Raw genomic sequence first — 16,723 nt, 5'->3', positions numbered from 1 at the left:
ATGTATAAAGAAGCACCAAACTTCCTATTACAGGGTGGAGTCAAAGGGCTGCTTTTTCACCCCAGCTATTTTTTCCTATCACACCGGACATGTCTAATTGTGAAACCTAACCAGCTGTCTTCCCAAAATATGGGAGAACAGCACCCAAATGAAGCCCGGTCTCCCATAGGATGATCTCTTAAGTAGATGGTGTTGCGGCAATGCATTTTTGGAACAAAGCACCTTGAGATAGAAGGACCCCAGTGTCTGTTCTAAAAACGAGAAGGTCCTATCGTTGGAATCTGTTCCATAGATGTCCTATAATATGGTCAGTGGAACAGGAATGTTTCCAAACAAGATGCAGAAGACCTCGCTTTATTTGAAAAGGAAGAATTTTCCGATTGTGAGTAAAGTCAATATAATGGGGCAATGGCAGTTAAAAGTCAATTCCAGACGACAGAAGAAAAACCTGCTTTTAAAACTAACAAAAACATTTCAAATTGAGTTGCTGTGAGTTTTCCAGGTTGTTTGTTCATGTTCCAGAAGCATTCTCTCCTGACATTTCTCCCACATCTATGGCAGGCATCCTCAGAGGTTGTGAGGTCTGTTGGAAACTAGGCAAGTGGGGGTTATATATCTGTGGAATGTCCTCCAGGCAGGAAGCACCCAAGTTTCGAACCTGCAAGGCCATTCAATGTTTTGGTCTTATCGGGAGTGACTTGAGAAACTTCAGGTTGCTTTTGGTGTGAGAGAATTGGCCGTCTGCAAGGATGTTGCCCAGGGGATGCCCAAATGTTTTGATGTTTTACCATCCTTCTGGGAGGCTTCTCTCATGTCCCTGCATGGAGAGCTGGAGCTGACAGAGGGAGCTCATCCATGCTCTCCCCGAATTCTGTGAGTTTTCCAGGTTGTATGCCCATGTTCCAAAAGCATTCTCTCCTGACATTTCACCCACATCTATGGCAGGCATCCTCAGAGGTTGTGAGGTCTGTTAGAAACCAGGCAAGTGGAGTTTATATATCTGTGGAATGTCCCCCAGGCAGGAAGCAGCCAAGTTTCGAACCTGCAAGGCCATTCAATGCTTTTGGTCATGTTGGGAGCGACTTGAGAAACTTCAGGTTGCTTCTGGTGTGAGAGGATTGGTTGTCTGCAAGGACGTTGCACAGGGGACGCCCAGATGTTTTGATGTTTTACCATCCTTGTGGGAGGCTTCTCTCATGTCCCCGCATGGAATGCTGGAGCTGACAGAGGGAGCTCATCCACGCTCTCCCCGGATTCGAACCTGCGACCTGTTGGTCTTCAGACCTGCTGGCACAGGGGTCTAACCCACTGCGCCACCGGGGATTCCCATTCAATGCTAATCAAGCTGGTCAATTGCAACATTCACACTTCCCTCAAACAGACAAGAATTCTTTCTTGCACTCTGTTGCAATTAATCGCCTTGATTAGCATTGAATGGTGTAGTGAATCTTACCTAGTAGGCCAGAAAAGAAGCCAGGATAACAGTATGGCAAACCTCCATGTTGGGAGTGTATGCCAGGGAAGCAGCCATCTTGAGTGAGGATTGATAAAAGATGGGAGGAGTTTGAGGTCTCCTGGGATTGGCTAGGGCAAGTGGGAGGAGCCAAGTCTTAGGAGGGAAAAGATTTCAGCTTCTGTGAGAGTGGAGAACTGGGAGCTGGTAGGTGAAGAAGTGTTTTTGAAACTGGGTTTTCAAGGGGAGAGATCTGTGTCAGACGGGCTGATTAGCTGACAAGAGAAAGGTCAGACAGCAACCTTATTTCTTGTGGGAGATAGCCCAAGAGATTAGCTCTTTCTAGACTGAGTTAGATAGCAGAAAGAACTCTGGAAAGAGTTAGCTGATAATTCAGGGGACTGCCTAGGATAGGTTAGTCAGAAACTCATTACTATTTCTCCGAAGTAGAGTGAGGGATTTTTTGTTACTATCAGCTAGATCTGTTTGATTAGCTCTGTATGTAACTAGGTGAAGAAACTTATTCTAGCAACCATCAAGCTGTAGTACTTTTGTAACAAGTCAAGCGTTTTGTACCTCTCAGAAGTAGTTAGTTGTCTGTTTTTATAAATAAATCTTTTTCTATTCAACTTTCAAAAACGTCTCTATCGTTCCTCAATTTATCATTAATCCTGCGTGATAATCCCAGTAACTTTAACATCCTGATACTACAGAAAGGCCTCATATCCAAACAACTATTCTGGGAGCTAAGGGAAGAGTAGTGTTGGCAGAAGTGGGAAAAGTTTGCCTCAAAAACTCTTTTTTAAAATCCTACGGCATCTTGGGTTGGTGGCAGATTAAAAGACAAGCAGTGTTCATTCCATTACACATATCTATCTACATCTCGCTACCAAATTGGAGGCACAGAGGTAGGATTTTTGAAGAAAGGGTGAATCTTTGGGGAAGGAACCATCCTGCCCAGATATATTATCGATAAGCCTCCAGCCTCGCGTCACTGGTTGTGATATTTTCCTTTAATTGGTGTCCAGTGGTGTGATATCACATACATTCCTTTTTATTTTTTATTATTATTATTTTAATTATTACATTTGGCCCTGCCATGGGTTTTAATGCGTCGTGGTATTGTTACTGTTTATTGCTTTGTTTATGAGTTATTTATTGTCTGTATTGCTGTTGTTGTTTTTACTGATGTACTTGGGCTCGGCCTCTTGTAAGCCGCACCGAGTCCTTCGGGAGATGGTAGCAGGGTAGAAATAAAGTTTTTTATTATTATTATATTATTATTATTATTATTCCTTTATACTGGTGGCAGCGGTGCGCTATATATTGATAGTATATTAGGGTGTACATTATATTTGGCCTTGCAGCTTCAAACCCTGGCTGCTTCGTGCCTAGGGGAATCCTTTGTTGTGATGTGTTAACTGGCCTTGATTGTTTCCTGTTTGTAATTCCCCTGTTTTTTTTTAGTGTTGCTCTTTATTTACTGACCTGATTTCAGAGTTTTTTTTTAATAACGGGTAGCCAGATTTTGTTCATTTTCATGGTTTCCTCCTTTCTGTTGAAATTGTCTACATGCTTCTTGTGGATTTCAGTGGTTTCTTTGTGTCGTCTGAATGGTGGTTGTGAGAGTGGTCCAGCATTTCTGTGTTTTCTCAAATAAGTTCTCTGCTAGGGTGTGGAGAACAAGCCCTATGAGGAGCGGCTTAAGGAGCTGGGCATGTTTAGCCTGAAGAAGAGAAGGCTGAGAGGAGATATGATAGCCATGTATAAATATGTGAGAGGAAGCCACAGGGAGGAGGGAGCAAGCTTGTTTTCTGCTTCCTTGGAGACTAGGACGCAGAACAATGGCTTCAAACTACGAGAGGAGATTCCATCTGAACATGAGGAAGAACTTCCTGACTGTGAGAGCTGTTCAGCAGTGGAACTCTCTGCCCCGGAGTGTGGTGGAGGCTCCTTCTTTGGAAGCTTTTAAACAGAGGCTGAATGGCCATCTGTCAGGGGTGATTTGAATGCAATATTCCTGCTTCTTGGCAGAATGGGGTTGGACTGGATGGCCCATGAGGTCTCTTCCAACTCTTTGATTCTATGATTCTATGGCTGACTTCTCTCTAGTCTGCAGTGCCTTCTCTGTTCCTTGATTCTTGTTTGGGCATTGCTGCGTTCGGTGGTTCCCTGCCTGCCACAGATGTGGGCAGGGGCGGCTCAACCATTACGCAAAGTAAGCAGTTGCAGTATAGTTAATTTTGCCCAGGGGCGCTCTTGAGGCACTCTTCGGGGAAAATAGACCTTGACATACGCGAGTTGTAGTTACTGGGATGTATAGTTCACCTTGGAGGGCCGCATTCAGCCCTCGGGCCTTAGTTTGAGGACCCCTGACCTAGAGTTTTGGAGTTGTAGTTCACCTACATCCAGGAAGCACTGTGGACTCAAGTAATGATGGATCCGGACCAAACTTGGCATGAATACTCAATATGCCCAAATGTGTACACTGGTGGAGTTTGGGGAAAATAGACCTTGACATTTGGGAGCTGTAGTTGCTGGGATTTGTAGTTCACCTACAATCAAAGAGCATTCTGAACTCCACCAATGATGAAATTGAACCAAAGGTGACAGACAGGACACCCTTGACCAACAGTAAAGACTAGAAGAGTTTGGTGGGCATTGACCTTGAGTTTGGGAGTCGTAGTTCACCTACATCCAGAGAGCACTGTGGACTCAAACAATGGCGGATCTGGACCAAACTTGGCACAAATATTCCATATACCAAAATATGAACACAGATGGTGTTTGGGGGAAATAGACCTTGACATTTTAGAGTTATGGTTACTTAGATTTATAGTTCACCAACAATCAGAGATTATTCTGAAGCCCACGAACGACAGAATTGGGGCACATTTCCCACACATAACCCCCATGACCAAAACAAAATACTTAAGGCCATCCAGTCCAACTCCCTTCACCAGGGCAAGAAAACGTAATCAAAGCCCTCCTGACAAAGAGCCATCCAGCCACAGATTAGATAGAATTGAACCAAATATGGCACACAGAACTCCCACGACGAACAGAAAATATATATCAGTGATTGGTTGGGATGGGAGGGGGGCGCCAAAATACTGTTCGCTTACCATTGAAAATTACCTCTGGATGTGGGCAAAACACTCCCCCAAGAGTTCCTCAAGAGCACCCCTGGGCAAAATTAACTATACTGCAACTGCCCACTTTGCGTAATGGTTGAGCCGCCCCTGCCCACATCTGTGGCAGTAGAGAATGCTTCTGGAACATGACCATACAGCCCGGAAAACTCACAGCAGCCTAGTGATTCTGGCCATGAAAGCCTTCGACACCACATTTAAAATTATCGGTAATACCACAAACAGGACCTAAACAGGTTCAAGGGCTTTGGTTAATGTGACTACACAACAAATGAAGGACAAGCAGCCATGTGAGTTCACCCTCATATTATTGGACTTCGTCCCCAACACAAGAAGCATATTTGGTTATGTGAAGCAGAAGCCTAAAGACTTCAAGGATGTCAAGGAAGCAGAGTTAGCGGCAGCTCTTAGGGTGGCATTTTTATTTAATATCACCTGCGGAGGGGAAGCGGGCAGAGTGAGTAAAGAGAGGGCCTTACCCTCCTAAGAAAGCAAACAATGGGAAACGGACAGCTAGGTCGCTTGTATCCAAGCACAAGGCTCAAAAGCCACTCGGCCACAAGGCAGTTGCTTGCTTTTCTTCCTGCTGCTCCTCCTCCTCCTCTTTACAGCTTCTTGGCACAAGGAGGGCAATAAATCTGCTCGGCATGGAAGACAAAAGGCTTGTTAGCCAGCGGGATGGAGCACTTCTTGCAGTTGAAGCAGTATTCATGCCACGACTGGCCTTCGTGGCTGACCACGTTGGTGCCTTTCCCGAAGCCTAGAGACAGAATCAGAAACAGCTGATAAGGAGCAAAGACAAAGCTGCGCCATTTAGTTGTTTGGGTGTTTGTGCCATCTTGACAGAAAGAAATGGTTTCCTAGGGAATAAATCAGCGTTTCTCAACCCAGGTCATTTGAAATCCTATACGTATCATGGGAGATCGTGATTCAGGAGGAAAAAACAATTTTTAAAAAACCTATAAATCTGGATTGTTTGTGTGTGTGTGTGTCAGGAGCAACTTGAGAAACTGCAAGTCACTTCAGGTGTGAGAGAATTGGCCGTCTGCAAGGACATTGCCCGGGGACACCCGGATGTTTTGATGTTTTACCATCCTTGTGGGAGGCTTCTCTCATGTCCCCGCATGAGGAGCTGGAGCTGTCAGACTCCCTGGATTCAAACACACACACACACACACACACAAACAATCCAGATTTATAGGTTTTTTAAAAATTGTTTTTTCCTCCTGAATCACGATCTCCCATGATACGTATAGGATTTCAAATGACCTGGGTTGAGAAATGCTGATTTATTCCCTAGGAAACCATTTCCCTAGGAAACCTGTCAATCTTCAGTCCAGCCAGCACAAGGATTTTACCCATTGTGCCACCGGGGGGGGGGGGGGGGGGAGGTCTCCAACAAATCTGGTCTGCTTTAGGAACATCAGAAATCGGAAACACGTGATGCCAAGGAAATACTGTGATAGGTTTGTCTTAGGGATGCCATAAGTGGGAAAAGAAGGCACACAACAACATCAATGAATTGGGAATGAGTGGAATTTTGCTGCCAGAAACATAGATGCTGAAAGGCCCATACAGGACTTTTGCATTTCCATGTGAGACACATACACATGAGTAAACTAGCATTCAGTCTCCTTTGGAGACAACTTTGATTTGCTTACCCGTGATGGGGTTCTTGCATCCGCTGCATTTCTTGGCCACAAAGTTCTTGTAGCAATCCACACAGTAGAACAGGTCCTCCACGGCCGTGAAGCGCTGCCCACCCAGCTTCTTGGAGCAAGTGGCGCACACAAAGCACTCGGCATGGTAGGGGCGGTCCTGGTAGGCGACTCCTCCAGAGGTGATGGCCTGGTGGGGGAAAGGAAACCGGCTGCTCAGTGCACTGTTGTTTTGCATCTGACTCAACCTTTCCCACCCGTTCATCCATTCACAATCGGCATATCATCTGGAGAAGGTTTTTCTTCTTGTGCTTAGACCAGTGGTTCCCAACCTTTTTTTGACCAGGGACCACTTTGACCAGGGACCACTCTCTAAAATTAATACCAAAAGGATTAGGTTAAAGGTTTTCCCCTGACATTAAGTCCAGTCGTGTCCGAATCTGGGAGTTGGTGCTTATCTCTTTCTAAACCGAAGCACCTCCTAGGTCATGTGGCCGGCATGACTGCATGGAGCGCCATTACCTTCCTGCCGGAGTGGTACTTATTGATCTACGCACATTTGCATGTTTTTGAACTGCTAGGTGGCAGAAGCTGGGACTAACAGCAGGAGCTCACGCCGCTCCTCGGATTCGAACCAGCGACCTTTCGGTGAACAAGTTGAGCAGCTCAGTGGGTTAACCCACTGCTCCATCGGAATCAGTTTTTGGTCAATTTTAGATTCGGTTTGATTATTTGGGGTGCTGATTCAGAAAATTGCACTGGATAGACCACATCAGCTCTAGTTTCTGATACAGAACATATGCCATATGCCAGTAGTCACCATCTGCTCACCCACAGAAAACTATATTTAATAATCTTGAGCTGATGTGGTATCCTCTTTCTTCGAAAATAAGACATCCCCTGAAAATAAGACCTAGTAGAGGTTTTGCTGAATTGCTAGATATAAGGCCTCCCCAGAAAGTAAGACCTAGCAAAGCTTTTGTTTGGAAGCATGCCCACCGAGCAGCACACCAGAGCATGTAGCTGTGATTCAACAATAAATGTGAATTCTTCTTAATGGAAAAACAAGACATCCCCTGAAAGTAAGACCTAGCAAAGCTTTTGTTGGAAGCATGCCCACCGAGCAGCACACCAGAGCATGTAGCTGTGATTCAACAATAAATGTGAATTCTTCTTCATGGAAAAATAAGACATCCCCTGAAAGTAAGACCTAGCAAAGTTTTTGTTGGAAGCATGCCCACCGAGCAGCACACCAGAGCATGTAGCTGTGATTCAACAATAAATGTGAATTCTTCTTCATGGAAAAATAAGACATCCCCTGAAAGTAAGACCTAGCAAAGCTTTTGTTGGAAGCATGCCCACCGAGCAGCACACCAGAGCATGTAGCTGTGATTCAACAATAAATGTGAATTCTTCTTCATGGAAAAACAAGACATCCCCTGAAAGTAAGACCTAACAAAGCTTTTGTTTGGAAACATGCCCACCGAGCAGCACACCAGAGCATGTAGCTGTGATTCAACAATAAATGTGAATTCTTCTTAATGGAAAAACAAGACATCCCCTGAAAGTAAGACCTAGCAAAGTTTTTGTTGGAAGCATGCCCACCGAGCAGCACACCAGAGCATGTAGCTGTGATTCAACAATAAATGTGAATTCTTCTTCATGGAAAAACAAGACATCCCCTGAAAGTAAGACCTAACAAAGCTTTTGTTTGGAAACATGCCCACCGAGCAGCACACCAGAGCATGTAGCTGTGATTCAACAATAAATGTGAATTCTTCTTAATGGAAAAACAAGACATCCCCTGAAAGTAAGACCTAGCAAAGCTTTTGTTGGAAGCATGCCCACCGAGCAGCACACCAGAGCATGTAGCTGTGATTCAACAATAAATGTGAATTCTTCTTCATGGAAAAATAAGACATCCCCTGAAAGTAAGACCTAGCAAAGCTTTTGTTTGGAAGCATGCCCACCGAGCAGCACACCAGAGCATGTAGCTGTGATTCAACAATAAATGTGAATTCTTCTTCATGGAAAAACAAGACATCCCCTGAAAGTAAGACCTAACAAAGCTTTTGTTTGGAAACATGCCCACCGAGCAGCACACCAGAGCATGTAGCTGTGATTCAACAATAAATGTGAATTCTTCTTAATGGAAAAATAAGACATCCCCTGAAAGTAAGACCTAGCAAAGCTTTTGTTGGAAGCATGCCCACCGAGCAGCACACCAGAGCATGTAGCTGTGATTCAACAATAAATGTGAATTCTTCTTCATGGAAAAATAAGACATCCCCTGAAAGTAAGACCTAGCAAAGCTTTTGTTGGAAGCATGCCCACCGAGCAGCACACCAGAGCATGTAGCTGTGATTCAACAATAAATGTGAATTCTTCTTCATGGAAAAATAAGACATCCCCTGAAAGTAAGACCTAGCAAAGCTTTTGTTTGGAAGCATGCCCACCGAGCAGCACACCAGAGCATGTAGCTGTGATTCAACAATAAATGTGAATTCTTCTTAATGGAAAAACAAGACATCCCCTGAAAGTAAGACCTAGCAAAGCTTTTGTTTGGAAACATGCCCACCGAGCAGCACACCAGAGCACGTAGCTGTGATTCAACAATAAATGTGAATTCTTCTTCATGGAAAAACAAGACATCCCCTGAAAGTAAGACCTAGCAAAGCTTTTGTTGGAAGCATGCCCACCGAGCAGCACACCAGAGCATGTAGCTGTGATTCAACAATAAATGTGAATTCTTCTTCATGGAAAAATAAGACATCCCCTGAAAGTAAGACCTAGCAAAGCTTTTGTTTGGAAGCATGCCCACCAAGCAGCACACCAGAGCATGTAGCTGTGATTCAACAATAAATGTGAATTCTTCTTCATGGAAAAACAAGACATCCCCTGAAAGTAAGACCTAGCAAAGCTTTTGTTTGGAAACATGCCCACCGAGCAGCACACCAGAGCATGTAGCTGTGATTCAACAATAAATGTGAATTCTTCTTCATGGAAAAACAAGACATCCCCTGAAAGTAAGACCTAGCAAAGCTTTTGTTTGGAAGCATTCTCACCGAGCAGCACACCAGAGCATGTAGCTGTGATTCAACAATAAATGTGAATTCTTCTTAATGGAAAAACAAGACATCCCCTGAAAGTAAGACCTAGCAAAGCTTTTGTTTGGAAACATGCCCACCGAGCAGCACACCAGAGCATGTAGCTGTGATTCAACAATAAATGTGAATTCTTCTTCATGGAAAAACAAGACATCCCCTGAAAGTAAGACCTAGCAAAGCTTTTGTTTGGAAGCATGCCCACCGAGCAGCACACCAGAGCATGTAGCTGTGATTCAACAATAAATGTGAATTCTTCTTCATGGAAAAACAAGACATCCCCTGAAAGTAAGACCTAGCAAAGCTTTTGTTGGAAGCATGCCCACCGAGCAGCACACCAGAGCATGTAGCTGTGATTCAACAATAAATGTGAATTCTTATTCATGGAAAAATAATCATCCCCTGAAAGTAAGACCTAGCAAAGCTTTTGTTGAAGCATGCCCACCGAGCAGCACACCAGAGCATGTAGCTGTGATTCAACAATAAATGTGAATTCTTCTTAATGGAAAAACAAGACATCCCCTGAAAGTAAGACCTAGCAAAGCTTTTGTTTGGAAACATGCCCACCGAGCAGCACACCAGAGCATGTAGCTGTGATTCAACAATAAATGTGAATTCTTCTTCATGGAAAAACAAGACATCCCCTGAAAGTAAGACCTAGCAAAGCTTTTGTTTGGAAGCATGCCCACCGAGCAGCACACCAGAGCATGTAGCTGTGATTCAACAATAAATGTGAATTCTTCTTCATGGAAAAACAAGACATCCCCTGAAAGTAAGACCTAGCAAAGCTTTTGTTGGAAGCATGCCCACCGAGCAGCACACCAGAGCATGTAGCTGTGATTCAACAATAAATGTGAATTCTTCTTCATGGAAAAATAAGACATCCCCTGAAAGTAAGACCTAGCAAAGCTTTTGTTGGAAGCATGCCCACCGAGCAGCACACCAGAGCATGTAGCTGTGATTCAACAATAAATGTGAATTCTTCTTCATGGAAAAATAAGACATCCCCTGAAAGTAAGACCTAGCAAAGCTTTTGTTTGGAAGCATGCCCACCGAGCAGCACACCAGAGCATGTAGCTGTGATTCAACAATAAATGTGAATTCTTCTTAATGGAAAAACAAGACATCCCCTGAAAGTAAGACCTAGCAAAGCTTTTGTTTGGAAACATGCCCACCGAGCAGCACACCAGAGCATGTAGCTGTGATTCAACAATAAATGTGAATTCTTCTTCATGGAAAAACAAGACATCCCCTGAAAGTAAGACCTAGCAAAGCTTTTGTTGGAAGCATGCCCACCGAGCAGCACACCAGAGCATGTAGCTGTGATTCAACAATAAATGTGAATTCTTCTTAATGGAAAAACAAGACATCCCCTGAAAGTAAGACCTAGCAAAGCTTTTGTTTGGAAACATGCCCACCGAGCAGCACACCAGAGCATGTAGCTGTGATTCAACAATAAATGTGAATTCTTCTTAATGGAAAAACAAGACATCCCCTGAAAGTAAGACCTAGCAAAGCTTTTGTTTGGAAGCATGCCCACCGAGCAGCACACCAGAGCATGTAGCTGTGATTCAACAATAAATGTGAATTCTTCTTCATGGAAAAACAAGACATCCCCTGAAAGTAAGACCTAGCAAAGCTTTTGTTGGAAGCATGCCCACCGAGCAGCACACCAGAGCATGTAGCTGTGATTCAACAATAAATGTGAATTCTTCTTCATGGAAAAACAAGACATCCCCTGAAAGTAAGACCTAGCAAAGCTTTTGTTGGAAGCATGCCCACCGAGCAGCACACCAGAGCATGTAGCTGTGATTCAACAATAAATGTGAATTCTTCTTCATGGAAAAATAAGACATCCCCTGAAAGTAAGACCTAGCAAAGCTTTTGTTTGGAAGCATGCCCACCGAGCAGCACACCAGAGCATGTAGCTGTGATTCAACAATAAATGTGAATTCTTCTTAATGGAAAAACAAGACATCCCCTGAAAGTAAGACCTAGCAAAGCTTTTGTTTGGAAACATGCCCACCGAGCAGCACACCAGAGCATGTAGCTGTGATTCAACAATAAATGTGAATTCTTCTTCATGGAAAAACAAGACATCCCCTGAAAGTAAGACCTAGCGCATCTTTGAGAGCAAAACGTAATATAGGACACTGTTTTATTTTGGGGGAAACAGGGTAGTAGTAATTTTTTTGTGGGTAATCAGACTCTCCCCTCCCAACATCCCCATTGCCTTGGCACTATAAGAGGGTTTTGCAAAACCAGTATTCCTCTGGGTCCATTCTCAAACCTCACACCACTTCAGCACCTGTCAAATCAAGATCGTTGTAAATTTGCACATAACCTATTGAGACTTGCATCATTACACATGTTTAGTTTCAGCGTCCTGTGATAAATATAAGCGGGTCAGGGGAAATCTTTAATGAACTCATACAAAGGTGGTCTACAGGACTTACATTCTTGCACTTCACACAGGTCTTGGCAAATTTATGCTCATGGCAGGTGACACAGTAGATCTCATCCCCTTTGGGGAAGAAGCTGGCCGTGCCGATCACCTTCTTGCACTGGTCGCAGGTGAAGCAGTCCTTGTGCCAGACAGTCTTCTTGTACTCCACGTTCTGGTCACCTGCCAGGAGAAAGAGCCCAGAGGTGAGAAGCCTATTATCCACTGCAATAGAAACGGAAATTTAATCATTTCTCTACCAAGTGGTTTTTCTGAAGGTTTAGACAAGCTCTTTACTCTCCCATCAGCCTTGATGTTTCCTTGAGGACGCAAGCCTTTGATTTGGATGTCTCCTGCTGCTCTGGGAACTGGGACACAATGGAGCAATGGATTCAAATAGCAGGAAAAAGAGATTGCACCTAAATATCAAGATCTTCCTGATGAGTAGAGTTGAGATCTCTTTCACCTCTATAATTCTACATCAGCCTACCCTTTGTAACTTTATTTATTTATTTACATTATTTCTATCCCGCCCATATCAGCCCAAAGGCGAGTCAGGGCGGTATACACAGTCGGCACAATTCGATGCCATAAAAATACATCTATACACATAATAAAAATGAAAAAATGTGTATGTGCGTATGTGGTGGAGGTGTCCACTTTCACACACAGCCTTCAGCCTCCACAAGCAGGCTATAGTTCCAAGTGCTAAGAAGCAGAATTCAAAACGATCTTGACAGATTAGAGAGATGGGCCAAAACTAACAAAATGAAGTTCAACAGTGACAAATGTAAGATACTCCACTTTGGCAGAAAAAATGAAATGCAAAGATACAGAATGGGGGACAATGCCTGGCTCGAGAGCAGTACGTGTGAAAAAGATCTTGGAGTCCTCGTGGACAACAAGTTAAACATGAGCCAACAATGTGATGTGGCGGCAAAAAAAGCCAATGGGATTTTGGCCTGCATCAATAGGAGCATAGTGTCTAGATCTAGGGAAGTAATGCTACCCCTCTATTCTGCTTTGGTTAGACCACACCTGGAATATTGTGTCCAATTCTGGGCACCACAATTCAAGAGAGATATTGACAAGCTGGAATATGTCCAGAGGAGGGCGACTAAAATGATCAAGGGTCTGGAGAACAAGCCCTATGAGGAGCGGCTTAGGGAACTGGGCATGTTTAGCCTGAAGAAGAGAAGGCTGAGAGGAGATATGATAGCCATGTATAAATATGTGAGAGGAAGCCACAGGGAGGAGGGAGCAAGCTTGTTCTCTGCTTCCTTAGAGACTAGGACGCGGAACAATGGCTTCAAACTACAAGAGAGGAGATTCCATCTGAACATTAGGAAGAACTTCCTGACTGTGAGAGCCGTTCAGCAGTGGAACTCTCTGCCCCGGAGTGTGGTGGAGGCTCCTTCTTTGGAAGCTTTTAAGCAGAGGCTGGATGGCCATTTGTCAGGGGTGATTTGAATGCAATGTTCCTGCTTCTTGGCAGAATGGGGTTGGACTGGATGGCCCATGAGGTCTCTTCCAACTCTTTGATTCTATGATTCTATGATTCCTCCCTGTGGCTTCCTCTCACATATTTATACATGGCTATCATATCTCCTCTCAGCCTTCTCTTCTTCAGGCTAAACATGCCCAGTTCCCTAAGCCGCTCCTCATAGGGCTTGTTCTCCAGAACCTTGATCATTTTAGTCGCCCTCTTCTGGACACATTCCAGCTTGTCAATATCTCTCTTGAATTGTGGTGCCCAGAATTGGACACAATACCTCCAAAGGTACTCCCTCGACTGACATTGCAGGTTATAGTGAGCGCCATGAACATGTAGCCCAAATGCTGCCAATGTCCTCCCCAAACACTAGCGCCCACCACCCAAGGAATGCTCGCATTCGGGGAGAATTTCATTCTAGATTTGCTGTGTTTTCTCCACCACAGGCGGGCATCCCTGGGTTCATTGTGTGGAATTTGCATGGCCCTGCCCACTGCCTCTCGCTTAACCCTTTCCTACCCTTTCCTATGGCACACAGCAAACGCAGAGGAATTGATCAGCAACTGTACAGACTGGGGGGGGGGGGGTTGGGGGGACTGACTCAACAGGATGGAAGTTGTAGTAATCTGGGAGCTGTAGTTCACCCTTATCCAGAGAACACTGAACCCAGCTGATGACAGATCTGGACCAAATTGGCACACCGAACCAACATGGCCAAGTGTGAATACTTTCTGGTTTTGGGGGGTGATTGTCCTGGGAATCTGGGAGTTGTCATTCACCATTATCTAGATATCACTGAAGCCAGTTCATGTCAGATCTGAACCAAACTTGGCACACAGATCCAACATGGTCAACTTTGAATAATGGCTGAGTTTGGGAAGGATTCATCCACGATTCTGGGAATTGTAGTTCATATACATCCTTATGCATTTTCTAATGGAAGCATTCATAAAAAAAAAACAAAAAGGAAAGACGGGCTTTTTATTATAATAAATGCCGTTACCCATTACCAAACTGATATTACTGAACTTCACAAAACAAATAATGCCTTTCTCAAATAACCCGGGCACCACCAGGTTCCAAAGCTAGTACATTAATAAAGCAAAAACATTAAAGTGCATTTAAACATAAAGACAGTGCATAATAACAATTTAAAAAGAACTATGTCCTCTCGTTCCATCCTCATCCGTTCCATTATCTTGGTCATTCCTGGGTCATTTTCCAGCTCTAGTTTATTTATTCCAGGGTCCCGAATGCCTGCACGAAGAGCCAAGTTTTTACTCGTTTTCGGAAAGTCAGGAGGGAGGGAGCTGATCTAATACAGGCCCAAAATACCTGTCTGACCGCATCTCGGCCTATGAGCCCACGAGGACTTTGAGATCATCTGGGGAGGCCCTTCTCTCGATCCCGCCTGCCTCACAGGCACGCCTGGCGGGGACGAGGGATAGGGCCTTCTCGGTGGTGGTCCCCCGGCTGTGGAACACCCTCCCTGTAGACATCAGACAGGCGCCCTCCCTTATGACATTCCGCAAGAGACTAAAGACGTGGTTGTTTGAGAAGGCGTTTGACTAAGTGCTACAACAATTGGCAATGATGATTGGAACGGAATATGGATAACGAGATTTGATTGTGATTCTATGATGAGACGTCGCGAATGATTTAGTGTAATTGTATTATTGATAGTGATGTTGTTATTGTTGTTTGTGATATTGCCTTTATTGTAAATTGTTTTTATATGTTGTACACCGCCGTGAGTCGCCCTAGGGCTGAGAACGGCGGTCTACAAGTGCAGTAAATAAATAAATAAATAAATAAATATCCCTAGGCAGGGAGTTCCACAGCCGAGGGACCACCACAGAGAAGGCCCTGTCTCTTGTCCCCACCAGACGTGCTTGCGATCTTAAGTTCCTGGAGGGTTCGTACGGAGAGATGCGTTCAGATAGGTAGGCTGGGCCGGAACCATTTAGGGCTTTATAGGCTAAAGCCAGCACTTTGGATTGAGCCCGGTAACAAACTGTCAGCCAGTGGAGCTGATGCAGCAGAGGAGTTGTGTGCTCCTTGAGCACCGCTCCTGTTAGCAACCTGGTTGCCGCACGCTGGACCATTTGAAGCTTCTGGCCCGTCTTCAAAGGCAACCCCACATAGAGCGCATTGCAGTAATCTATACGGGATGTAGCCAGAGCATGGACTACTGTGGCCAAGTTAGACTTCCCAAGGTATGGGCGCAGCTGGCGCACACGTTTTAATTGTGCAAATGCTCCCCAAAACCTGGGGATCCAGGCTCAGCGATGAATCCAGTATCAGTCCCAAGCTGCGAACCTACGTCTTCAGGGGGAGTGTAATCCCGTCTAATACAGGCTATAATCCTATGCCCTGTTCGGCCTTTCGACTGACTTTATGAATCTGTAACTATTCTGTAGAAGTTAAACAAAAATCAGATGGTAGACAAGGGAGCGATACTGCCCAGGGGCTCCCAACCCACCTGCCACGATGGGCTTCAGGCAGCCCTTGCAGCGGGGCGCATCCTCAGTGGTGGTGCACTTGTTGCACCAGACCTTGTTGTTCTCCTTCAGCATGAAGGGCTCGTTCACCAGGGACGTGTAGCACTTGAAGCAGCGGAAACAATTCTCATGCCAGTAGCGGTTCTTGAAATGCAGCTCCTATATGAAAACAGATGGAAGGGAAACCACCATGAGCACAATATTCTTCCAATGATTAAGAAACCCTATCAGGATCTCAGCTTCCCTTGACTGGTTCATTAATATGCTGGCAGTGCTAAGTGGAAGGAGGAAAAACTAGATCATAGCTTTATTGGCAGTGCTACACAAGCGTAAGCAATGGCGGAAGGAGGAAAAGATGGATCATTGCGTTGTTGGCACTACTGTGCCATCATAAGCAATGGCAGAAGGAGAAAAAGCTGGACCATTGCTTTGTTGGCACTGAACGTCAGTGTAAGCAATGGCGGAAGGAGGCAAAGCTGGTTCATAACTGTTGGCACCGCTACACCAGCATAAACAATGACAGGAGGAGAAAAGCTGGACAATAGCTTTGTTGGCACTGAACGCCAGTGTAAGCAATGGCAGAAGGAGGAAAAGCTGGATCATGGCTTCGTTGGCACTGCTACACCAGTGTAAGCAATGGTGGAAGGAGAAAAAGCTGGATCATGGCTTTGTTGGCACTGCTACGCCAGTGTAAGCAATGGCGGAAGGAGGGAAAGCTGGATCATTGCTTTGTTGGCACTGCTACGCCAGCGTAAGCAATGGTGGAAGGAGGGAAAGCTGGATCATGGCTTTGTTGGCACTGCTACGACAGTGTAAACAATGGCGGAAGGAGGGAAAGCTGGATCATGGCTTCGTTGGCACTGCTACACCAGTGTAAGCAATGGTGGAAGGAGAAAAAGCTGGATCATTGCTTTGTTGGC

At 44.8% G+C, this 16,723-nt stretch overlaps 1 protein-coding gene across 2 annotated transcripts in view; it reads right to left on the bottom strand.

The window, feature by feature from the left end:
• Positions 1-4,838: 4,838 nt before the first annotated feature.
• FHL1 (four and a half LIM domains 1) overlaps positions 4,839-16,723 on the bottom strand; it is a 57,695-nt gene continuing 45,810 nt past the window's right edge. For both annotated transcript variants that reach the window (XM_060756050.2, XM_060756049.2), the window contains exons 3-6: positions 15,785-15,962; positions 11,824-11,993; positions 6,267-6,453; positions 4,839-5,365 (exon numbers count right to left, since the gene is read on the bottom strand). In XM_060756050.2, coding sequence (XP_060612033.1) covers positions 5,211-5,365; positions 6,267-6,453; positions 11,824-11,993; positions 15,785-15,962 — 690 coding nt within the window. In that variant the 3' untranslated portion in view covers positions 4,839-5,210. The remainder of the gene's footprint in view (positions 5,366-6,266; positions 6,454-11,823; positions 11,994-15,784; positions 15,963-16,723) is intronic.

The sequence above is a fragment of the Anolis sagrei genome, chromosome 10, assembly GCF_037176765.1.
Source record: "Anolis sagrei isolate rAnoSag1 chromosome 10, rAnoSag1.mat, whole genome shotgun sequence".
Lineage (NCBI taxonomy): Eukaryota > Metazoa > Chordata > Lepidosauria > Squamata > Dactyloidae > Anolis > Anolis sagrei.
Note: the sequence above shows the minus strand (reverse complement) of the source record. Positions and strands in the feature narration are given on the sequence as shown.